General features: G+C 43.9%; 1 protein-coding gene across 1 annotated transcript; it reads right to left on the bottom strand.

Moving 5' to 3' along the window:
- Positions 1–3,196: 3,196 nt before the first annotated feature.
- On the bottom strand, positions 3,197–5,176 carry LOC125371764 (Kruppel-like factor 18). Its single transcript, XM_048380484.1, has one exon. The coding sequence runs from the start codon at positions 5,174–5,176 to the stop codon at positions 3,197–3,199; it is 1,980 nt and encodes a 659-aa protein (XP_048236441.1).
- Between the last annotated feature and the right edge of the window lie 22,144 nt (positions 5,177–27,320).

Here is a 27,320-nt window from a genome sequence, read left to right as displayed (position 1 = left end):
AAGCCAACCTCAACCTCAATATCTTTTTAAAAGGAATATGCTTCTATTGAATATTCGTTAATGGGGACATTGATTTGCTTGAGTACAATACATTTATGTCATAATTGGATTCAAAATGTATTTTAATGTCTGCTATAGATACAATTCAGCAGCTCAGGCATTATGTGAACAACAGTACGCTTGATGTCTCAAACAATCATTAATGAGGTCGTGTATATTCATATTCAAAGTTGTCATCTCACAACGCTGACTAACTCATGTGCTTCTCGGCGCGTTGGTTAAGAATGCTTCCTGCATCTGTAGCTGTCCAGCTTAAGGAGGACCCGGATATTACAACACCGCCCCATCACACACTTGATAAGTGACTCCATCGGACTGAAGATGGCGGTTACCTCAGGGTTACAGCGCCATCTTCAGGACGATCCATTAACTAACTTCCTGATAATCGCAACCTGTAGCGTGTATAGGCGCTGCGCTGAGTTCGATAGGCCTGGCGATAAAAGCAGATGGTTCCAAGGTATGTGGATACCGTGTGTAGACTTTTTGAGTCCGTACTCAAGTGTGCTTGGGGTAATGTTGTCTTCAATCTGCAATGGCAATCTTGCACTCTTCATGTTCTAAACCGTATTTGTATTGAATCTATTTTATTCGAGGATGTGAAGACTATCTAAATAAGCTCTCGCACCGCGGTTATTTCATTTCTTGCATTGTTTACAACAGAAGAACAGAAACAGAAACAGGGACAGAAAAAGACAGCAAGCAATGCATACACAACAACCACTGCACACACAACAACCACTGCACACACAACAACCACTGCACACACAACAACCACTTCACACACAACAACCACTGCACACACAACAACCACTGCACACACAACAACCACTGCACACACAACAACCACTGCACACACAACAACCACTGCATACACAACAACCACTGCACACACAACAACCACTTCACACACAACAACCACTGCACACACAACAACCACTGCACACACAACAACCACTGCACACACAACAACCACTGCACACACAGCAGCCACTGCACACACAACAACCACTGCACACACAACAACCACTGCACACACAACAACCACTGCACACACAGCAGCCACTGCACACACAACAACCACTGCACACACAGCAACCACTGCACACACAACAACCACTGCACACACAACAACCACTGCACACACAACAACCACTTCACACAAAAATATCACTGCAAACACAACAACCACTGCACACACAACAACCACTGCACACACAACAACCACTGCACACACACAACCACTGCACACACAACAACCACTTCACACAAAAATACCACTGCACACACAACAACCACTGCACACACAGCAGCCACTGCACACACAACAACCACTGCATACACAACAACCACTGCACACACAACAACCACTGCACACACAGCAGCCACTGGACACACAACAACTACTGCACACACAACAACCACTGCACACACAACAACCACTGCACACACAACAACCACTGCACACACACAACCACTGCACACACAACAACCACTTCACACAAAAATACCACTGCACACACAACAACCACTGCACACACAGCAGCCACTGCACACACAACAACCACTGCACACACAGCAACCACTGCACACACAACAACCACTGCACACACAACAACCACTGCACACACAACAACCACTTCACACAAAAATACCACTGCAAACACAACAACCACTGCACACACAACAACCACTGCACACACAACAACCACTGCACACACACAACCACTGCACACACAACAACCACTTCACACAAAAATACCACTGCACACACAACAACCACTGCACACACAGCAGCCACTGCACACACAACAACCACTGCATACACAACAACCACTGCACACACAACAACCACTGCACACACAGCAGCCACTGGACACACAACAACTACTGCACACACAACAACCACTGCACACACAACAACCACTGCACACACAACAACCACTGCACACACACAACCACTGCACACACAACAACCACTTCACACAAAAATACCACTGCACACACAACAACCACTGCACACACAGCAGCCACTGCACACACAACAACCACTGCACACACAGCAACCACTGCACACACAACAACCACTGCACACACAGCAGCCACTGGACACACAACAACTACTGCACACACAACAACCACTGCACACACAACAACCACTGCACACACAGCAGCCACTGCACACACAACAACCACTACACACACAGCAGCCACTGGCCACACAACAACCACTGCACACACAGCAACCACTGCACACACAACAACCACTGCACACACTGCAAGCACTGCACCCACAGCAGTCACTGCACACACAACAACCACTACACACACAACAGCCACTGCACACACAGCAGCCACTGCACACACAACAACCAATACACACACAACAACCAGTGCACACACAACAACCACTGCACACACAACCACTGCACACACAACAACCGCTGCACACACAACAACCACTGCACACACTGCAAGCACTGCACCCACAGCAGTCACTGCACACACAACAACCACTACACACACAACAGCCACTGCACAAACAGCAAGCACTGCACACACAGCAGTCACTGTACCATTACCTTCACATGGATATCCAACTGGAAACATTGAAGGAATCCAATACTATGCCCAAGGCTGGATTTCCGCTGAACCAAATTCAAGGCCTTAATTTGTTGATGTTTCGAATCTTTTAATGTTTAATCCATAAAATTATCTACACCTTGTCCTCACCCTGCCCCGTTATAGCAAACGTTATCATAGCAACAGTGTCCCTTTGGTTGGCGAGAGATTTAGGAGCTGCTTCGATGCTCGCCTAATTTGAATTCGATACACTTCTCATCCCGACTTCCCAAGCGTGTCCAGGGCGCGGTTTCACGTGCATTATATATACATAAGAATTGAGATTTTAAGATTAAGTTTGCAGTTAAGTCAACGTAAAGAATATAAAAGTAGCTTGGCTTATATTAATAACATGAAACTACCTGCCGCTCGGTGGCCTGTTTGTGTGAGTGACTATTGCTGGTCTTCTAGTTTTATCTTTATTTTGTTCAAAGAGGAAACATAATGTACACATGAAGATACGTAACCATTGGTTATCTTTTATTATCAGTCGTTTACGTTTGTAGGCGATGGTGGGTCAGTGTATTTGAAGCGTTTGCGCATTACGACCATGTGATATCGATGTTCCCTGCTGTGATATCGATGCTCCTGCTGTGATATCGATGTTCCCTACTGTGATATCGTTAGTCTCCGCTGTGGTAGCGATACTCCCTTCTGTGATATTGAGTACAGAAATAACTGTAGATGAGCTATTGCTGTTCCCTGCTGTATCATAGTTGTAATCTGCTGTGATATCGCTGTTCCCTGCTGTATCATAGTTGTAATCTGCTGTGATATCGCTGTTCCCTGCTGTATCATAGTTGTAATCTGCTGTGATATCGCTGTTCCCTGCTGTATCATAGTTGTAATCTGCTGTGATATCGCTGTTCCCTGCTGTATCATAGTTGTAATCTGCTGTGATATCGCTGTTCCCTGCTGTATCATAGTTGTAATCTGCTGTGATATTGCTGTTCCCTGCTGTATCATAGTTGTAATCTGCTGTGATATCGCTGTTCCCTGCTGTATCATAGTTGTAATCTGCTGTGATATCGCTGTTCCCTGCTGTATCATAGTTGTAATCTGCTGTGATATTGCTGTTCCCTGCTGTATCATAGTTGTAATCTGCTGTGATATCGCTGTTCCCTGCTGTATCATAGTTGTAATCTGCTGTGATATTGCTGTTCCCTGCTGTATCATAGTTGTAATCTGCTGTGATATTGCTGTTCCCTGCTGTATCATAGTTGTAATCTGCTGTGATATCGCTGTTCCCTGCTGTATCATAGTTGTAATCTGCTGTGATATCGCTGTTCCCTGCTGTATCATAGTTGTAATCTGCTGTGATGTCGCTGTTCCCTGCTGTATCATAGTTGTAATCTGCTGTGATATTGCTGTTCCCTGCTGTATCATAGTTGTAATCTGCTGTGATATCGCTGTTCCCTGCTGTATCATAGTTGTAATCTGCTGTGATATCGCTGTTCCCTGCTGTATCATAGTTGTAATCTGCTGTGATATTGCTGTTCCCTGCTGTATCATAGTTGTAATCTGCTGTGATATCGCTGTTCCCTGCTGTATCATAGTTGTAATCTGCTGTGATATTGCTGTTCCCTGCTGTATCATAGTTGTAATCTGCTGTGATATTGCTGTTCCCTGCTGTATCATAGTTGTAATCTGCTGTGATATTGCTGTTCCCTGCTGTATCATAGTTGTAATCTGCTGTGATATTGCTGTTCCCTGCTGTATCATAGTTGTAATCTGCTGTGATATCGCTGTTCCCTGCTGTATCATAGTTGTAATCTGCTGTGATGTCGCTGTTCCCTGCTGTATCATAGTTGTAATCAGCTGTGATATCGCTGTTCCCTGCTGTATCATAGTTGTAATCAGCTGTGATATCGCTGTTCCCTGCTGTATCATAGTTGTAATCTGCTGTGATGTCGCTGTTCCCTGCTGTATCATAGTTGTAATCTGCTGTGATATTGCTGTTCCCTGCTGTATCATAGTTGTAATCTGCTGTGATGTCGCTGTTCCCTGCTGTATCATAGTTGTAATCTGCTGTGATATCGCTGTTCCCTGCTGTATCATAGTTGTAATCAGCTGTGATATCGCTGTTCCCTGCTGTATCATAGTTGTAATCTGCTGTGATGTCGCTGTTCCCTGCTGTATCATAGTTGTAATCTGCTGTGATGTCGCTGTTCCCTGCTGTGAGATCCTGTTCCCGACCCTCTCGACAGGCAGACCTCGCTTCACGGAAATGAGTCAACGTTTCCCGCACAGCGATTGCTGTGGGCCTGCATCCGTCCTCTCGGTGAATACCATAAACATGTTTAGACCAAAGACGTATATACCCTGATACGGACAAATACTGTTTCAAGCATATTGGACACTGGTAGCCGTACGTCTTTGGTGTAGGTTTCGCCGAGGTGTCCGTCTCTGTCTTCGGTCGTTTGGAAGAATTACTTTCCTCCTCAGACCATGAATCAGAGCTGAAATCTAATTCATACTCCGTCCATTCATCCAACATTTCCGATAAATCAACATCGGAAGCGTCCCAATACAAATAATCTGACATCGTGTTCGCAGCGTAATTGAAATAAGAATGACTGACAAACACATAGTAGGCATATATAACAGTCATGTTTTTATTACATACGTGATAAAATCGGCAATACATCTGCGGAACATGTGAAATGTACATGCACATGGCGTTCTCGTGTAGTAAAATTCTGACACGCGCTATTATCCGGAAGTTTGGGTAACTAAGGAAGTCGATAAACTAGGCATTGCGCAAGCGCCAGATGACCAACGTTCGACCACTCGCGCCTCACGGCAGGGGGTCTTTCACATGTGTTGTCGATTGGCTTGGCCCGATTGCGCGGCGCACATCGCCAAAGGCTATCGCTGCAGGCTTCCTATCCTTTGTATGTACGTCCGTGTTTAGACTAATAATTTACAGCTGAAAAAGTTTAGACTCTCCCTACAAAGCCAAGATTGTTTTCAGGGTCAGATTTGAGTACCTACGTATAAGGTCTTTTTACAAGGGACCGCCCCACAAGCGATGTTTACTTGATGTGTTTGTTTGTTGTTTAACGCCGCACTGAGCAATATCCCAGCTATATGACGGCGGTCTATAAATAATTGAATCAGGGCCAGATAATCCAGTGATAAACATCATGAGCACGCTATTGGGATACGATGACGCCCCTTACGACGAGCATCGACACCTTTTACGGCAATCATGGGTTGCTGAAGACCTATTCTAACCCGGAACTTCAAGGGGATTCTTAAATATGACACCACGCCCCACTGTGCTGGAATTTGGCTGCTTTAATGTTAACGTTCTTGTTGTTGCACAACAATAAAACGTCGTCTGGCACTATAGTTGTTCCCCCCTGCCAGTGCACAGAGCAATAATGCTGCTTGACACGATGATATTGCCACAATCAATATTTATTGTCATTTTCAAAGTAACCGTCACGAAAGCATATAATCTGGATATCCATTTTTGCAAATGAAACGAATCTTTGTGTCATATCTTTAAGTCTAGTTTTTCAAATACATAACGGCGACAGTTAAGACTTTTTATTCCATCACTCAGGAGGTGAAGGCTTTCTATCGAAGAGATATATTAAATCAAAACTTTAAAATGGTAATTCAGAGCTTCATCCGGCGACAGACTATTTCACTGCGTGAATAACCTCCTGGCTTCTCCCCGTGCATCGCCTTTCAGTCTGTTTGCAATCAATCGTTTTGCTCAATCTTGAATTTGAAAAGTAGGTTATTCCAGAGAAATGATTGTCAGAACTCGCAATGTTATCTCCATGTGATGGCGATAGATGGTAAATGAGGTGCCGGTGTTGTGGCAATGACACATAGTCTTTATTTCACGCTCTGCCAGATACGAGATAACACCATTTAAAAAGGACAGCATTGATTGAAAATGCAGAAGTAATTTCAAACTTTTTCCGTTAAACTTTCAGAGTTGGGGAGAATATAGTTATGACCAACACTCTTTTCAGTACAAATGTTCTCGAGCCGATATACTCTTGTTCATAATAATAATATCAACAACACTGCGTAAGTTTAGATGGATGCTGTTTTCAAATCTAACAAACTTGATCTTTACCACAAAACAGAGTTACTGTCACAGGTGGCCCAGTCGTCTGACGCGCCGCGAGGCGCTGTGCAGAGTTGCGTCCCTTTGCAAAAACAAGACAATTTTAGTCAGTAGAGAGGCCAGTGGCCCAAAATACAGACATATAAAGGTTTCATTTCTTTGCGCTATTTTACATCCATACACACATACACATACACACCCACCCACACACATATACATATACATACACACATATACACATATCGTATGTAGCATTCTTGGAAAATAGGTATGTTAAGTGGTATTGAACATATTTCTTATTTTTTGCACATTGAATAGATATAAACACTTATTGTTTGTTTATTTTGAGTGTTCATAATATTTATGAATATGTTTACTGCACTGTCATTTCTGATGTATTTACTAATATACTTTTTTCTAATATAGGTATATGCATCACATACAAGTAAAATATGATTCTCGTCTTCTAAGTATATTTTTGTCATTTAGCCTACAATGAGGACATAGTCTTGAATGCTATGGTATATTCGTGTATCTTCCTGTTTCTGTCATAAGTCCGAAATTGCCACATCTAAATCTTGTGAAACAGATTCTCAAATGTAAAGGAATAGCAATGCATAAGTATGTTTCCACAAGTAAAAGTGTCTTACATAACACATAGTTAGCACATGTATGAGAAGAGTGTAGTGTAGAATACCAGTTTTGTTAAAAATTATCAAGAAGTATTATCTTAAATTATCTGATAAAATGTTATTATTTCCAACATCCTGGTTAATCCATACAAAACCAAACCTAAATTGAAATACAATATGTTTGATATGCGTAGCCGATGTGACTCTGCCGCATGATCAAGAGACTTTAACATTAAATAACATTGATGAGGTAGCCTATTTCAATCTCGAGTGATTAGTCTACACCAGTACTTAACTGCCCGTGATATGTATGTAAGCTGAAATGGAGCTCTACCACATTCATTAAGTACCATACTATTGCATGTGTCGAGGGGCGTTCAATACGTTTTGCATTTTCAATATAAGACCAAGTCGCAGAATATCTTTTGCACTTTTATTTTTCAATATAATCTCTATTCACCTCAATATACTTATTCCATTCGTCCTTCAAACTTTTAATACCACTTTTTTAGAAATCCGCAGATAGGCCCTCCAACCAAGCCTCTGTGGCAGCCCTTATGTCCTCGTCATCCTGGTAGCGTTTTCCACGAAGGGCAGATTTCATTTGCCGGAACAGGAAATAGTCACTGGGGGGGTGATTTAACTGTTCGAATCCACATTCACATGTGCAAATCCCTACTTGTGAACCCCGGAGCGTTGTCATGCAAAAGTGGAATACCACGTGTTAACATCCCACGGCGTTGCTGTAGAATAGATTTTCGCAATTCTTTCAATACATTAGCATAATACTGTCCGTTGATTGTAGTTTTGGGGGGCATGTAATCAATCAGTAATATGCCTCTTGCATCCCAAAATATGGTGGCCATTACCTTGCCAGCCGATGGTTGAGTGCGCTACTTTCTCGGAGGCAAACTTCCTCGGAGGCGGAGAAGAGGGGTGCTTCCATTGCATGGATTCCAGTGTAGTTTCTGGGTCCCTGTGGTGGATCCATGTTTCATCACCTGTCACTAGACTAGAAAGAAATCTGGCTTCATCAGCACTAAAGAGATCCAGGAGGTCTCGACAACTTTCAGTTCTCTGATAGCGATCTTGAGCTCGGAGGTGCCCATCTTGCAGATACCTTGGACATACCAAGATGCTCATGAATAATGGTTACAATAGTTCCAACTGATATTAGGAATTCCCTAGAAAATTTAGATACTTTCACTCGTCGGTCAGACAAAATTCTTCTTTCTATAGCAGAAATGGTTTCCGATTTGGTGGCATCTGAAGGCCTGCCTGACCTTGGGTCATCGTCTATGGACTTCCTACCCCTTTTAAACTGTAGAGACCAAAGTCAAACTGTGGAATAGTCAGGAGCATCCTTACCCATCACTTTACACATGCGATCATGGATTTCTTGTGCTTTGCATCCCTCCTTGGAACTTTATTACAGCGCGTTGTTCATGTTTGAGAGAATCCATGATTGTGACCACCCTTAGGTGAATGAAGCCATCACATCTAACTTATTGTTGTGTCTGGAACTTGTTATGACACGTGTCAACCTGATGTTATGACGAGTGTCACACCTGCCACAAGTTGAAATTGTTTGTGTAGACACAAATGCCTAAGTTGCAAAACTTATTGAACGCCCCTCGTATATTTACCAACATTCAAGAAATATTAACACTTTCTTATCTGAACATTTTCAGTAGTTTTACAATATGTTGTTCCCCAGATTTTTTACCCATAGCACAATATTGGTGTAACGATTGCATCAAAAATCCTGAAAAGATCAGTACAATTTATATTACCTACTCTCTTTTGACACCTGTATATTGCTAGTATGGCTTTATTTCCTTGTGATGCAGGGCAGGACTGTGCTTTAGTCCAAACTAGTCTGGGTTCAAATACTATACCTACATATCTATAAAATGATACCACCTCAAGCTTCTGGCCTTGAAGAGACCAATTCTCATAGTGTCGCAGTGGGCCGTTGTTACGAAACACCATAAACTTAGTCTTTTTCAAATTTACTTTCATACCAGATAATTCACAATTGTTTTTCCAAACCAATTATCTTGTAACTGTAATGCAGTATCAGCGACAGCAGAAACATCATCAGCAAACATGAGTGCAAATAGATTATTTGCATCGGGAGATATATATGTATACCTTGTCCACCATATTTTACCATCTTACTAATAAGTTGATTGATAAAAATAATAAACATCTGGGGACTCAAGATGCACCCTTGACGAGTATCAACATTACAACTGAAGTAACTAGACAATCCATTTGATGTGCTTATACAGGCTGATAGCTGTGAATACATTGATGAACGAATATTGAAGATCTCCCTTTTATACCAACATTTTAAGGCTTGACAGTAATGCATCATGTTTAACAATATCAAAAGCTTTAATTTGAAAAATCAATAAACAAACAGTAGAATCTACCTTCTTTTTTGCAGGCATATTTCTGGATCATTCCATGGAGTGAAAATATATGATCAGCAGTGGAATGATTTGATCTGAATCCTTCTTGTGTCTCATGAATAATATTATTTTGATCACACCACTGTCGTAACCTTGGGCACGCCAGAAACCAATAATTGTGGGTTCGAATCCCGGTTCGCCCTGATTATGTTTCTAGGTTTGTCAGCACCATACCCGTGCTCGTGGGTTTCACCGAAGTGGTAAACGTCTGAGACATGCATCATTTCGAGCTTTCCTCCCATATTAAGCTGACACGCCGTGATATAACTGGAATATTGTTAAAAGCGGCGTTAAACCCAACTCACTCACTCACTGTCATATTCCGTTTAGTTGAACACAATGGTATAATTTAGGTATGGGGTAAGCAAAATAGTTTCTCTTTTTTTGGATACTGTTCCTGTTCGTCTGTGACCCACATCTTTGACCATTGAGCACTAAGAGTCTTCTTGCGTGCTGCGATGTACGTGTCTGCAGTGGCACATATGACGAAATCGAGGACATCTTCAAGTTCGTCAACTGTTCAGAAATGTCAAGTGACAAGTACTGCAACTAAACCTTACTCTTTGTTTCGTTCAAATGAATTCAGAGTACGTTCTTCATTCACTAGAGGGAATGCTGGCATGGGTGGTCATTGGTTCACAATACTGTAGGTTAAATACAGTGTGTCAAGTACAAGATGTAGGATGGCGGACCCTGCTTGACATTTACAACAGATCTTCTTTGCTATGGATAAATTGGAAAGTGTGAAAATTTACTTTGCAAGACAAACTGCTTTTGCTGTCTCGTCGTTAGTCTGTATCGCGAGCCAAGTCGTTCATGGGCGGATCTTGTTCCATAAAATGACATTAGTGCACGACTTCAGCAAGCCTCGGATGAAGTGTTGCAGAGTTACGACTTGTGTAGCGCCAAGGTCGTCTTCCTGCACGAAGCACCGGAAGTTGTGTAGAGCTCTGAAATGTTCTGGTCTGAGCGTGGTAGGGAGTTATTTGAATATAAACATAGCTGAATCGTCGGTGACGTCGGGACTGTTGCAGTTTCCACGGCGAACACGTCCCTGACAACTTAATGGTAATTACAAATCATTTTACAAGAATGTAAAATTTGTCACTGAGTGAGTGAGTAGATTTTCACGCAGCTTTAAACAGTATTCCAGTTATATCACGGCGTGTCAGCTTAATGTGGGAGGAAAGCCCGAAGTGATGCTGGTCTCAGACGTTTACCCCTTCGGTGAAACCCACGAGCACGGGTATGGTGCTGATCAAGATCAAGATGTACTTTAGGCCTCTGTCCCATATACAAAACGAGAGTACAAGGAGATAATATCAGTGAGTACAAAATAGCTATAGAGGCGTGCTGCATATAATACATCTGTGCAGATAATGTTACAAAGTGGATGTACACAGTGATTTTAAGAAGGGGCTTCACGATACTTTCAAACTCTTGCGCAGAGAAAGTGCATGATGAACAAATAGTGCTAACCTGATAATTGTTTTTCCATCATTAGAGTTCAACAGAGATTGACATGAATACAAAGTCTCCGTACATTTCTAAAATTTTAAACCAGTGTTTAAACAACGAATATATGCATTAATATAAATCGGATATGCTGACAAACCTAGATCCATGGTCGGGGCGAATCGGGATTCGAACCCACGATCACAGGTTTCTGGCGTGCTCAAGGGACGCAACTCTGCACAGCGAAATGCGGCGCCTTAGATGACTGGGCCACCCGTACCCTAAACATTTGTCGGAGATATAGGTGTGAACAGCATATCCTTGTATGTGGCTGTACAGATATGGAATCTCGACGTCGTTGATTGTCACTCATCGGAGAAGTTGAGAAGTTGTCATCCACACAGTTGGTATTGAAGGTGTTACTTTTGTAAGTGTATCGTGCTTACTTGGACCGTGAGTCCACCCGGTGGACATTGTTCAGAGCGAAGAACTGTTATTAAAACGTCATTAGTCAGCTTATCGAATAAAACGGTAGCCGTACTCAAATACACAATCTACGTTACGTATGTAAGTTTTAGTACATATCTATCTAAGGGCCATCATCCATTTCCGGAAGATTTGTCAATATTGGTCCATGTGCATCGCGTTGCCACTGTTGCCGCTGCGCAAGATTAAGAAACAAAGACGTTGATGTCATCAACACGCAATAGAATTACAATTAGTATAAAATGTTTGGTGAAACAACCCAGACGCATTTGGCATTGCAACTCATTCCACACTGGGAGATGTCTACAGTTTGGTGTTTTTGTGCGATGTGGATTATTTCGACCACACGGCTGTGGTACTTCTGTGTGACGTCCGCGGGGAGTGACAACTGAAACTTTCCTGCTGAGGTAATATCTCCAATAACACCCCCAGTCACAGGTCTCGTCACATTAACCAGACGAAGTGATGTGCTGATAATATTCTTACTGGACCTTAATTTCTCCTTTTGTACGCAGCACAATCTAATGACATGGTTTGTTAATTGAATCAATCTGGAAATATTTCTTTATCCAACTGTTATTGGCTAAACAACCGTTATTTATGTCACTTGATGCCCTAAAAGCTTTCTCTAAATCGCTTCGTTTAAGCTTTTATTGTTGCAAGTTTTCTTCATCACTAGTTCTTTCCACCATTCCGCCAGCAGGACGAGTTAAATGGAATGTGAAATGAAAATGGGACTGTACCATTTCTATTGGATTTATAGCGGGCTAAAAATAAGAGGATAAATATGCGATGCATACACTAGCCAGCAACGCTAACCTACTTGGGTTATTAAAATGTACATTTGGAGGACATTAATTGATTATCTTTGCTAATAACAGCTGTTTGTAGTTCTCCGGTGCTATGCTGTTACACGAAGAGTCACGAGTTTATTATCATGTTAGCAACGATATTGAACGTCTGTGATATGAAGACACTTCTGTGCCCAATGCACGTCTGTGATATGAAGACATCTCTGCGCTCATTGTACGTCTGTGATGTGAAGACACTTCTGTGCCCAATGCACGTCTGTGATATGAAGGCACTTCTGTGCCCATTGTACGTCTGTGATGCGAAGACACTTCTGTGCCAATTGTACATGTACGTCTGTGATGTGAAGACACTTCTGTGCCCAATGCACGTCTGTGATATGAAGACACTTCTGTGCCCATTGTACGTCTGTGATGTGAAGACACTTCTGTGCCCAATGCACGTCTGTGATATGAAGACACTTCTGTGCCCATTGTACGTCTGTGATGCGAAGACACTTCTGTGCCAATTGTACATGTACGTCTGTGATGTGAAGACACTTCTGTGCCCAATGCACGTCTGTGATATGAAGACACTTCTGTGCCCATTGTACGTCTGTGATGTGAAGACACTTCTGTGCCCAGTGTACTTTGACCGAACCCATAAAGTCACATGCATTTCTCTAAACTTTCTGCTGCTATGAAACTTTGCAGGCATGTTGAAGGCACTCACCAGACAGCAATGTAGCCATGCTGAGAATGCCATTCTGGCCATAATGGCATCTGTTATTACCAAATTAAGGTGTCGAATGTAATATGGGTATTATGTAGTGATGTCAAATTTAAGGGTATGGTTAACTTATGGCAAGACCTTGCGAACCAAGTATCATTACTGCAAGTATTGTACGGTATGTAGAGTATGTCCAGACGCTGTAGATTCCCGTACGGTTTATACGTCGACAAGCCAAGTGTGAGACAGTTGGTCTAGTTGCTGTGGACTAGGTGCTGTGGTCTAGGTGCTGTGGTCTACGTGCTGTGGTCTAGGTGCTGTGGGCTAGGTGCTGGGGACTACGTGCTGTGGTCTAGGTGCTGTGGACTAGGTGCTGTGGTCTACGTGCTGTGGTCTAGGTGCTGTGGGCTAGGTGCTGTGGTCTAGGTGCTGTGGTCTACGTGCTGTGGTCTAGGTGCTGTGGGCTAGGTGCTGTGGTCTAGGTGCTGTGGACTACGTGCTGTGGTCTAGGTGTTGTGGACTAGGTGCTGGGGTCTAGGTGTTGTGGGCTAGGTGCTGTGGTCTAGGTGCTGTGGTCTACGTGCTGTGGTCTAGGTGCTGTGGGCTAGGTGCTGTGGTCTAGATGTTGTGGTCTTGGTGCTGTGGGCTACGTGCTGTGGGCTACGTGCTGTGGGCTACGTGCTGTGGTCTAGGTGCTGTGGGCTAGGTGCTGTGGTCTAGATGCTGTTGTCTAGATGCCGTGGTGTAGGTGCCATGGTCTAGGTGCTGTGGTCTAGGTGCTGTGGGATAGGTGCTGTGGTCTACGCGCTGTGGGCTAGGTGCTGTGGTCTAGATGTTGTTGTCTAGATGCTGTGGTCTAGGTGGTGTGGTATAGGTGCTGTTGGCTAGGTGCTGTGGACTACGTGCTGTGGTCTAGTTGCTGTGGACTAGTTGCTGTGGACTAGGTGCTGGGGTCCAGATGCTGTTGTCTAGGTGCTGTGGTCTAGGTGGTGTGGTCTAAGTGCTGTGGTCTGGGTGCTGTGGGCTAGGTGCTGTGGTCTAGATGCTGTGGTCTAGATGCTTTGGGCTACGCGCTGTGGGCTTGGTGCTGTGGTCTTGGTGCTGTGGGCTTCGTGCTGTGGGCTAGGTGCTGTGGGCTAGTTGCTGTGGACTACGTGCTGTGGGCTAGGTGCTGTGGTCTTGGTGCTGTGGTCTTGGTGCTGTGGGCTTCGTGCTGTGGGCTAGGTGCTGTGGGCTAGTTTCTGTGGACTACGTGCTGTGGGCTAGGTGCTGTGGCCTAGGTGCTGTGGGCTAGGTGCTGTGGGCTAGTTGCTGTGGACTACGTGCTGTGGTCTAGGTGCTGTGGTCTAGATGCTGTTGTCTAGATGCTGTAGGCTACGTGCTGTGGGCTAGGTGCTGTGGTCTCGGTGCTGTGGTCTAGGTGCTGTGGGCTTCGTGCTGTGGGCTAGGTTCTGTGGGCTAGGTGCTGTGGACTACGTGCTGTGGTCTAGGTGCTGTGGGCTAGGTGCTGTGGTCTAGATGCTGTTGTCTAGATGCTATGGTCTAGGTGGTGTGGTCTAAGTGCTGTGGTCTAGGCGCTGTGGGCTTCGTGCTGTGGGCTGGGTGCGGTGGACTAGATGGTGTGGTCTAGGTGCTGTGGTCTAGGTGCTGTTGGCTGGGTGCTATGGACTAGATGGTGTGGTCTAGGTGCTGTGGGCTAGGTGCTGTGGTCTAGGTGCTGAAGTCAAGGTGCTGTGCATTGCTCAGTTAACAAGTCAATGTGCTTAGTGCGAGGAATATGAGTGCCAGGGATGTACTCATGTTAGTATGATGGGTATGAAGGACAATGATGGACACCTGTGGTCAAGGATGGACTACGTTGAAGGAGTCGGTTGCAACATAATCCCCTCCGAGGTCCACACACCTCTGTCAACACAGCTGGAGCACCTGGACCCCACTGATGTAGAAGGCGTCCTCCTGGTGGTGTAAAAAGTCATCTGCACCAGGTAACAGGAGCTGGTGCCGCTTGTGGATCGAGGGAGATTCCCCTTCACAGACACCTGGTGTCGTCACTGAGTTTCAGTGGTCCATTCAAGTCGTTTTCACCACTGTTTTGCCTCTTCCACCTTGTGGATTATGTATGGCCAGGTGGCTAAAACTGGTCGTACTCTGCGTTGGTGAACGTGCGATCGCTTCACTGGACTGTGGGTGGCTTGCGGGTCGGTGTGGTCTAGCCAGGGGGCTACTGAGTAGCCTTGAGCAACCGACGAACGCTTGATTTTTAACCCAAGTCCCGTGAGTGGTGCGTGTTTCAGTGGTCCAGTCATGTAGTTTTCATCACTGTTGTGGCGTTGGCGGCCAGTGGAAGTTGTTTCGGCAGATGGTCGAGACCGGCTGTTCTCTGACGCTGACATTGTATATATTACATTAAGATCCACAGTAACTATACCCTCTAACGAGTGGTTAAGCGCTCACACGCAGTGTAACTTTATTAATACTCTATATGTGTTTATCCAACCCGAAAGACTGTGCTCCCGAGCGGCCCTAACGAAATACGCACTTACCGCCTTATCCGCGATCCATTTAAGCAACAGAAACAAATATGTGTAATCAAATTGTGAACGGGCTATTTACTATACTGTCGGCTCGCCAGCATGTAAACAATCTGTACTTGTATTTACTTGGTGTCTAAATTGACAATGTCGTCATCGGAAATCTAAGAAATGTCGGAGTTATTATTTGGTAGGTTGGTATTCTTTATGTTTTAGATGTTGGGTGACGATCCAGCAGACAGTTATTTGTTCCCCGGGATACAAGGAGAAGTTACACACGTATCACGATATTTGAATACGTGGCCCTTCACCGTCTATTGTTGAGAACGATACAAACATGTATATGTTTTTCAAATACAAAAATATATTCTACAACCGATTTATGAATACGATAATCGTTTATTTTCTAAAATACGTGACAATTTTATTATACTAGATACAGGAAAGAGGGAATATGTTCTACGGTGGCCATCCATGTCAGTTCCGACAGTAATTTGTCATGTAATGACACTGTCATATACCTTAGAGAAATAAAGTAACCATTAACTACTCGATTAACAGAAAAGATTGCCTACGACGCCAGCCCTGTTACATGTGGGCTGTGTTGAAGGTTACAGACACGTCCGCAGTTTGTTTCCAGGTATAAGTATAGCGCTTCAGTATCTGTGGGTGTGGAACCCTTGAGTCTCAGGGATTGTGAATCCCGTTGTTGATCTCACCAGGAAGCCAGTTCAAATACAAATACAAAGCCAGTGATAATATACGGCGTCGTAAATGTTTGGAAGAGACAATTTAGTGTGTAATCTGACCCAGTCACATGACCCTAGGGCAATGATACTGAAACGAGGCTGTTGTCGAGAGCTTTCAATACAATTAAAAGAAGACGTGGTTAATGTGTCAGTGGAACACATTTTATGCAACCCTAATATTAGCGCTCCATAAAATCATTAAATGGGAATAAGGTGATATATTCCTCTGTAAATTCCCGACTGATTTCAGCGAGTGCAATTCTGGTGGGATCGGAATAACGAAGTAGAATTTCGTTTTCCGTCTATATTTCCGATGTGTCTTTTGTGCGTCACCTTGGGCAAACTGAATTATACCACGCTGTCCCGAAGAGGTTCAGGTCAACTGGAAACCATTCTGTTGTTGTTGATGGCTGCCTGTCGATGTGGGTAATACGAACATTTCAGCTTTGCCACTGTTGTTTGTTCAGTGTTGAAGTTTAATACTTTCTGAAAGGGAACAAATTGTTTTGAGTTGGTGAGTGAGATGGAATTGTGATTTAGCCATTCTGTACGAAGTGAGTCCATAATGGACATTGAACGTTTTGGGGATTTGGAAGGGATTTTGATTAGATTCGACTACCTATTTAAGATTTATAGGATTGGGGTTTAAATGTGAAGCAAATCCTTCTACTCGTATGTCCTCGGCTGTTTTACCAATGCGTTAAATCCACACTGCGTCGTCTCTGTAGAACAAAGAAACTAAATCGATGAGCTAACAGCCGAGCGTGGAATCATCTACGGCTGTGTTAGTTCTGAACACTGGCCCTGATTACTGTGCAATGCCTTTGTGAAAATGAAATATAAACATTTCCGCCCTTTAAAAAATCCTTTCCAGATAGGTTTCATCCGTGTAGTGTTATGATGAATAGAATGCATGAATAAATACCGACGATTGATATTCCCTTTCTGGAATGACGTGTTTCCAGCTCATCATCACTAAACTGAGTAACTCTGTAAAGGCAATTCTTGGATGAAGCCAGCTTGGTCACGCTATCAATTGAAGGGATGTGTAAACATCTATTTGTTAAACACTATCCCCATTGTCACGGGCACTATGAAGTGATATATTACCTTTAATACCTCTTATACAAACTGGCATTTGTTAAAAGCAGAAATCCACAAGGTTCATATGAAAATATGGCGCGCTGTTATAATGATTGCCATGACTCTACTGAACACGTATTGGTGGTTTAAAGAGAAGGTTGTTTTACTACAAGACGTATAGATCTCAGATCGGTCATCAGGATACTGCAAGATATGTAGATCTCAGCTCGGTCATCAGGATTCTGCAAGACGTGAAGATCTCAGCCCGGTCATCAGGATACTGCAAGACGTGAAGATCTTAGCTCGGTCATCAGGATACTACAAGACGTGAAGATCTCAGCTCGGTCATCAGGATACTACGAGACGTGAAGATCTTAGCTCGGTCATGAGGATACTACAAGATGTGAAGATCTCAGCCCGGTCATCAGGATACTACAAGACGTGAAGATCTTAGCTCGGTCATCAGGATACTACAAGACGTGAAGATCTCAGCTCGGTCATCAGGATACTACAAGACGTGAAGATCTCAGCTCGGTCATCAGGATACTACAAGACGTGAAGATCTCAGCTCGGTCATCAGGATACTGCAAGACGTAAAGATCTTTGCTCGGTCATCAGGATACTACAAGACGTGAAGATCTTAGCTCGGTCATCAGGATACTACAAGACGTGAAGATCTCAGCTCGGTCATCAGGATACTACAAGACGTGAAGATCTTAGCTCGGTCATCAGGATACTACAAGACGTGAAGATCTTAGCTCGGTCATCAGGATACTACAAGACGTGAAGATCTTAGCTCGGTCATCAGGATACTGCAAGACGTGAAGATCTCAGCTCGGTCATCAGGATACTACAAGACGTGAAGATCTTAGCTCGGTCATCAGGATACTACAAGACGTGAAGATCTCAGCTCGGTCATCAGGATACTGCAAGACGTGAAGATCTTAGCTTGGTCATCAGGATACTACAAGAAGTAAAGATCTCAGCTCGGTCATCAGGATACTACAAGACGTGAAGATCTTAGCTCGGTCATCAGGATACTACAAGACGTGAAGATCTCACCTCGGTCATCAGGATACTACAAGACGTAAAGATCTCAGATCGGTCATCAGGATACTGCAAGACGTGAAGATCTTAGCTCGGTCATCAGGATACTACAAGACGTGAAGATCTTAGCTCGGTCATCAGGATACTACAAGACGTGAAGATCTCAGCTCGGTCATCAGGATACTACAAGACGTGAAGATCTTAGCTCGGTCATCAGGATACTACAAGACGTGAAGATCTTAGCTCGGTCATCAGGATACTACAAGACGTGAAGATCTTAGCTCGGTCATCAGGATACTGCAAGATGTGAAGATCTTAGCTCGGTCATCAGGATACTACAAGACGTGTAGATCTTAGCTCGGTCATCAGGATACTACAAGACGTGAAGATCTTAGCTCGGTCATCAGGATACTACAAGACGTGAAGATCTTAGCTCGGTCATCAGGATACTACAAGACGTGAAGATCTCAGCTCGGTCATCAGGATACTGCAAGACGTAAAGATCTTTGCTCGGTCATCAGGATACTGCAAGACGTGAAGATCTTAGCTCGGTCATCAGGATACTGCAAGACGTGAAGATCTCAGCCCGGTCATCAGGATACTGCAAGACGTGAAGATCTTTGCTTGGTCATCAGGATACTGCAAGACGTGAAGATCTCAGCCCGGTCATCAGGATACTGCAAGACGTGAAGATCTTTGCTTGGTCATCAGGATACTGCAAGACGTGAAGATCTTTGCTCGGTCATCAGGATACTGCAAGACGTGAAGATCTTAGCTCGGTCATCAGGATACTGCAAGACGTGAAGATCTCAGCTCGGTCATCAGGATACTGCAAGACGTGAAGATCTTTGCTTGGTCATCAGGATACTGCAAGATGTGAAGATCTTAGCTCGGTCATCAGGATACTACAAGACGTGAAGATCTTAGCTCGGTCATCAGGATACTGCAAGACGCGAAGATCTCAGCCCGGTCATCAGGATACTGCAAGACGTGAAGATCTTAGCTCGGTCATCAGGATACTACAAGACGTGAAGATCTCAGCTCGGTCATCAGGATACTGCAAGACGTGAAGATCTCAGATCGGTCATCAGGATACTGCAAGATGTGAAGATCTTAGCTCGGTCATCAGGATACTACAAGACGTGAAGATCTCAGATCGGTCATCAGGATACTGCAAGATGTGAAGATCTTAGCTCGGTCATCAGGATACTACACAAGCACAAGCACAAGCACGAGTACAGTAACGTCAAGCGTTGCTCAGAACACACTTCTTCAATTTGTTTGTGTTTCTATACTAGCTAAACTTGTTGATCGATTTATTACACAACGGTGGTGATATAACATGTATAAGGGAATTACTTCTGAAACACTTACTTCAATATTCCATGGTACAGTGCATTCACTATCTACAGATAGCCGGTGGAGCAACACAATTCTTCGACTTTTGAAAATTCAGTTATGGTTGTGATGAGTAGAAGATGATAACTCCTCACCATGAGGAACAATTTCATTTCAACTACAATATCATCTCACGAACTATTTCCTTCCGAAACAAATTTGAAGACCATCATTCCTTTCAGAAGTAGATTTAATCACGAATGTGAAATACCTTTCTCGTAGTTCTCCAACGATAAGAAGTTCTATCTCACACATGAAACAACCCTGCCATCAAAGTCAAATTTGTGTAGGTCATTGATTTCCTTCCACAGCAATTATATTTTCAGAATAGCGTTGGTCTCATAATTTGCAAATGCCATTTTAATCCTCTCTTGGATTCATTCGGCGGCTATTCCTCCTCGTGCAGCCTTCATGTTTTGTGATAATTGTAAGCCCTGTTTTTATCTGTGTAGCGCCGCCTCAATTACATTTACTTCTGGAGGCACGAGAGGCGTGATCTAGACGAGAAAAAGTGATTTCTTCAAACCTTGTTGAATCACGACATGAACTATTTTAGAACTTTCAATTGTACGTGGATTTCATTGCTGACGTACAAATCGACATACACAAAGTTCTATTTTTAACAAACAGTAAACGCACATACAACGAGGAAGCATTTACACTGGCACATTATCGCGTGGCTATCAAACACAGCGAGCTACTGAATTCAACACGTTGTTGCAGTGCGTTTGATCTCGGTAGTTTATGGTTTTACTGCCATGTCTGTGATAGTCTTCATTGACAACAATGACATCCAGGCGTCAGTGTGCGGGATAAGTGCAGTAATTGTTACGTTTATAGAATCAGTAGTTGTTATGATCCTTGTTATAAGAACAGATCTGGGAATATAATAATTCTCAATGGTAAGCTACTAGAATGTATGCAGAAATATCTTGCTGTTAATTATCATGATTGACTTTTGCTTACAGTTCTAGTGCATTGACGCTGACAATCAAGAACTTCATCTTTGATCAAAGTCCATGACACAACTGTTTAGGAAGACACATTTAGATAATTCACACTTGTCGAAAACCTGAAATATTAAGAAAGCTGGTGCATAAGAAAACGCGTATATATATGCATCCAAAAGAAGAAAGAGCTTTTAAAGTTGGATGAGGGTGGGGAGGTGACACATGGATTGTGTGTACTCAGTGGTACAAAGAGTCCCGGGATGCTAGGAGGCGCATGTACTGCAATACCTAATTCGGAGTAAGTGATTCTTAAGAATACTTATGGACAAATGGATCTCACAAGGGAATGATTTAGAATAGTTCATACTACGATCAAATTCAATCATACCTGCAAGGAAATATTCCCAGTTGAATATTTCCCATACTTATCTGGTGGATCAGAGGTGGTTAAGTGAAGGTTCACAGCCTGTGATCACCTACAAGAGTCGTGTCTTCCAGCATCACGACTGTTCCAAAGATGATGCCTTGACATGCCACACATTAGTCCAAAGGGGTCACCTCTCATGGTCGTTTGATTTTTCATTCAATTCATGCGATCTCTTATTTGTTCAATAAACTCATGGTCTATGTGAAAGAAAAATATGAATTTTTAGTTTTGGCAGTCCAGATGACATTAAGAAAGACCCCCGGGGGAAATTATATTGTTCCAACGACGCCTTCTGTATCTTCATGAAGAATGGATGACGTCACTTCTGAGTTCATAACAAAGGTGTTACGTTATTAATTGCCAAATACTGGGAAACAGTGCCCACGAGAACCGTTTAGGCCTTCCATTGCTCGAAGATGACACGGCATAAATGTTTCACAACTTTGCTTTTAGTATTGGTCTTATGTTTGTATTGTACACAGATCGACAGATATGATTGACATGTGACCAACACAAAGGACTTTCGGCCGACATTTAGTGTATAATGTGTATGCGATACATTATATCACAGCCGCCGTCCATAGTCGATAGAAGTCATATTTCATCCAAACTCCAACTGACCTCAATCTCTTGTTCCATATGTCTTTATAATTGACAGTGCCTAAAAAGATTGTGTGCCCCCAGTCAATCCGTCCCAACCTCCCACTGACGTCTTTGTTGAGAAATCGTGTGTCACGCAGGATAGAGTGAAAACTGCTAAATTAATGATAATCGTCTGTGGCAGATCCTCGCCTGGCCTGAACCTATATGGTTCGTCACAGCGGGGTCTTTCCTGGAGTTGTACCTGAAGGTGTTCTACTGTATCTACAAAACACAGGGCATAATAAGACAACGTAGAGAATACGATTGCCCTTCAGAGTAGCGTGAATGGCACTCTGTGATACTAGATGCACGTTCATCTTTGGTGCAATATCAAGATTGTATTTAAGACGATCAATCAGACAAGTATCCGAGACAGTAGGTAGTGCAGCAGGTAACACCTTTGTCGTGATGGACGTGCTTCGAGTTTAGTGCATCCTGTAGTGCAGCAGGTAACACCTTTGTCTTGATGGACGTGCTTCGAGTTTAGTGCATCCTGTAGTGCAGCAGGTAACACCTTTGTCGTGATGGACGTGCTTCGAGTTTAGTGCATCCTATAGTGTAGCAGGTAACACCTTTGTCTTGATGGACGTGCTTCTGGTTTAGTGCATCCTGTAGGGCAGCAGGTAACACCTTTGTCTTGAGGGACGTGCTTCGTGTTTAGTGCATCCTATAGTGCAGCAGGTAACACCTTTGTCGTGATGGACGTGCTTCGGGTTTAGTGCATCCTGTAGTGCAGCAGGTAACACCTTTGTCTTGATGGACGTGCTTCTGGTTTAGTGCATCCTGTAGTGCAGCAGGTAACACCTTTGTCTTGAGGGACGTGCTTCGTGTTTAGTGCATCCTATAGTGCAGCAGGTAACACCTTTGTCGTGATGGACGTGCTTCGGGTTTAGTGCATCCTGTAGTGCAGCAGGTAACACCTTTGTCGTGATGGACGTGCTTCGAGTTTAGTGCATCCTGTAGTGCAGCAGGTAACACCTTTGTCGTGAGGGACGTGCTTCGGGTTTAGTGCATCCTTTAGTGCAGCAGGTAACACCTTTGTCTTGAGGGACGTGCTTCGTGTTTAGTACATCCTGTAGTGCAACAGGTAACACCTTTGTCGTGATGGACGTGCTTCGAGTTTAGTGCATCCTATAGTGCAGCAGGTAACACCTTTGTCTTGATGGACGTGCTTCGGGTTTAGTGAATCCTGTAGTGCAGCAGGTAACACCTTTGTCGTGATGGACGTGCTTCGAGTTTAGTGCATCCTGTAGTGCAACAGGTAACACCTTTGTCGTGATGGACGTGCTTCGAGTTTAGTGCATCCTATAGTGCAGCAGGTAACACCTTTGTCTTGATGGACGTGCTTCGGGTTTAGTGAATCCTGTAGTGCAGCAGGTAACACCTTTGTCGTGATGGACGTGCTTCGAGTTTAGTGCATCCTGTAGTGCAGCAGGTCACACCTTTGTCGTGATGGACGTGCTTCGGGTTTAGTGCATCCTGTAGTGCAGCAGGTAACACCTTTGTCTTGATGGACGTGCTTCGAGTTTAGTGCATCCTGTAGTGCAGCAGGTAACACCTTTGTCTTGATGGACGTGCTTCTGGTTTAGTGCATCCTGTAGTGCAGCAGGTAACACCTTTGTCTTGAGGGACGTGCTTCGTGTTTAGTGCATCCTGTAGTGCAGCAGGTAACACCTTTGTCGTGATGGACGTGCTTCTGGTTTAGTGCATCCTGTAGTGCAGCAGGTAACACCTTTGTCGTGAGGGACGTGCTTCGTGTTTAGTGCATCCTGTAGTGCAGCAGGTAACACCTTTGTCTTGAGGGACGTGCTTCGGGTTTAGTGCATCCTGTAGTGCAGCAGGTAACACCTTTGTCGTGATGGACGTGCTTCGAGTTTAGTGCATCCTGTAGTGCAGCAGGTAACACCTTTGTCTTGAGGGACGTGCTTCTGGTTTAGTGCATCCTGTAGTGCAGCAGGTAACACCTTTGTCTTGAGGGACGTGCTTCGTGTTTAGTGCATCCTATAGTGCAGCAGGTAACACCTTTGTCTTGAGGGACGTGCTTCGGGTTTAGTGCATCCTGTAGTGCAGCAGGTAACACCTTTGTCGTGATGGACGTGCTTCGAGTTTAGTGCATCCTGTAGTGCAGCAGGTAACACCTTTGTCGTGAGGGACGTGCTTCGTGTTTAGTGCATCCTGTAGTGCAACAGGTAACACCTTTGTCGTGATGGACGTGCTTCGAGTTTAGTGCATCCTATAGTGCAGCAGGTAACACCTTTGTCTTGAGGGACGTGCTTCGGGTTTAGTGAATCCTGTAGTGCAGCAGGTAACACCTTTGTCGTGATGGACGTGCTTCGAGTTTAGTGCATCCTGTAGTGCAGCAGGTAACACCTTTGTCGTGATGGACGTGCTTCGGGTTTAGTGCATCCTGTAGTGCAGCAGGTAACACCTTTGTCTTGAGGGACGTGCTTCGAGTTTAGGGCATCCTGTAGTGCAGCAGGTAACACCTTTGTCGTGAGGGAAGTGATTAGGGTTTAGTGCAACCTGCAGTGCAGCAGGTAACACCTTTGTCTTGAGGGACGTGCTTCGGGTTTAGTGTATCCTGTAGTGCAGCAGGTAACACCTTTGTCATGATGGACGTGCTTCGTGTTTAGTGCATCCTGTAGTGCAGCAGGTAACACCTTTGTCGCGAGGGACGTGCTTCGGGTTTAGTGCATCCTGTAGTGCAGCAAGTAACACCTTTGTCGTGAAGTAAGTGCTTAGTGTTTAGTGCAACCTGTAGTGCAGCAGGTAACACCTTTGTCTTGAGGGACGTGCTTCGGGGTTAGTGCATTCGCAGTGCAGCAGGTAACACCTTTGTCGTTGAGGGACGTGCTTCGGTTTTAGTGCATCCTGCAGTGCAGCAGGTACAACCTTTGTCGTGAGGGACGTGCTTCGGTTTTAGTGCATCCTGTAGTGTAGCAGGAAACACCTTTGTCGTGAGGGACGTGCTTCGAGTTTAGTGCAACCTGTAGTGCAGCAGGTAACACCTTTGCCGTGAGGGACGTGCTTCGGGGTTAGTGCATCCTGTAGTGGAATATGGTTTCACGCCGCTTTTAGCAGTATTCCAGAAATATCAGATACCAGAAATGGGCTTCACACATTGTACCCATGCGGGGAATCGAACGAACGCTTTATCCTTTAGGCTACCCCACCGCTCGCTCAAGGCAACCTGTAGACCACCTGTATATATGAACTACAAAATTCTTCTATTGATTCCTGATAACACTTTCATGACGCATATTGGCAGACAGGCGTGCTGATGTACTTGGACCACCACATGTGCCATCGATTGTCCACCATCGAGTGTCCACCTGGTACCACACTCGACTGACCTGGGCTGATTCGACGCAGACAGTTTGTCCTTCACCTTCAGGTAAGCTTTACAAAGAGATTTAATTCGGCTATCTCATATGATAAAAGGGTGGCCGAAGATCCACCTACATCTACGGCGCTTTACTGTGATTGAAAATTAAATATTCATCGAGAGATTTTAGATGAACTTTGCTGCGCACTGCGGTCACACGTGGCGCAACGCGATGTCTGTGTGTCAGTCGACTGACGAGTAACTGCGATGTGACGAGGACAACTTCTATGGTCAATTATTGTTCAACAGCTATCTCTTTATGTCAGTGAAACATAATTGCACGAAAAGTTAGATGGTCTAATTTACATGACAAGTCGGAATTTCGAGCATTTATCTGGAAATAACAGCGACAATTCACCTGATTGGAAGTGATCATACAGAAAGAAAACCCTTCAGTAGAACAATCTCTACATCCATTCATGTTAACAGCAAACCCCGTTTATCCGTACGATACCGTACAAGTGAAATCGTCCGAATTCGTAGATATCCGGATTAAAGAGTCAATGGATACAAACCAAGAGTCCTTCAATTATACACAGAAATTCCCATCAGTTATGGTGTCCGGACATTCTAAAAGAAATTTCAGTTCCTGAATGTTAGGTATTCGACTCTATATATTTGACGAACATTATGATTAAAGTCTCATTAAATGACCACATACGACATGAAAATCTGCTTCCTGGGTACACGATGTGGCGTCAGTCTGTTTCCTGGGGCTCGATTGCGCCCAGAGTCGCATCAATATCTTGTTCTTTGTCAGACATGGGATGCACAGTGTGATAGGGTCGGTCCAATTATCACCAGTGAATCTGTACACGTGGAGTGTCAACGTTTCATCTGATTACAGGAAATTGTAAAGGACTCGAAACATCTGTATCATTTGTATCATGTCTCTCCGTCATAATGGATCAATGATCAGGTCGAATAACATAGTATGGTTGGTTTTTTTAAAAGTGAACATATCGATCCCCTTCAGTTCAATTCATTTTAAACCCCATGTTCTTGCAATCGATTGTAATTTGTAAGATTTAATGCGAATTTGGCAAGATATTATCGCTGTTTTTGTAACTTTGGTTCTGACAATTCTGCCATGTCACCTGTCCTGTTACCCTATCTGAGTTGTGGAGGAAGCAGAGTCGGCATACGTGATGCAATTTATTACAGAACCTGAATACTGATTCTGTTGTCATGTTTAGTTGAATGTGTGTTGGTATACGTGTGGTATAAAATTCATGTACTCTCTACAAGGCCAAAATATTAGCGGTGACGTTTGGCCCAAGTGAAACTGGAAAATGTTACAGTTTCTACAAGATGCTTAAATTGTTATGAAAGTAATTGGACTTGGTCTCATGGCTGACATCAGTTCATGCGTGGAACTTCAGGAGAAGTGTTTACCTCCTGGTAAATAACGCAAGAGTCAAGACGACTCGTCACCATGTGTATTGTTTACCTCCTGGTAAATAACGCAAGAGTCAAGACAACTCGTCACCATGTGTATTGTTTACCTCCTGGTAAATAACGCAAGAGTCAAGACGACTCGTCACCATGTGTATTGTTTACCTCCTGGTAAATAACGCAAGAGTCAAGACGACTCGTCACCATGTGTATTGTTTACCTCCTGGTAAATAACGCAAGAGTCAAGACGACTCGTCACCATGTGAATTGTTTACCTCCTGGTAAATAACGCAAGAGTCAAGACGACTCGTCACCATGTGTATTGTTTACCTCCTGGTAAATAACGCAAGAGTCAAGACAACTCGTCACCATGTGA

Source organism: Haliotis rufescens, unplaced genomic scaffold (assembly GCF_023055435.1).
Source record: "Haliotis rufescens isolate VD_foot unplaced genomic scaffold, xgHalRufe1.0.p SCAF_31, whole genome shotgun sequence".
Lineage (NCBI taxonomy): Eukaryota > Metazoa > Mollusca > Gastropoda > Lepetellida > Haliotidae > Haliotis > Haliotis rufescens.
This window is presented reverse-complemented; position numbering and strand designations above follow the sequence as displayed.

Bases quoted from the DNA above. Each gene is read 5' to 3' on its own strand.
- LOC125371764 (XM_048380484.1), bottom strand. From the start codon at position 5,176: ATGTTGGATGAATGGACGGAGTATGAATTAGATTTCAGCTCTGATTCA.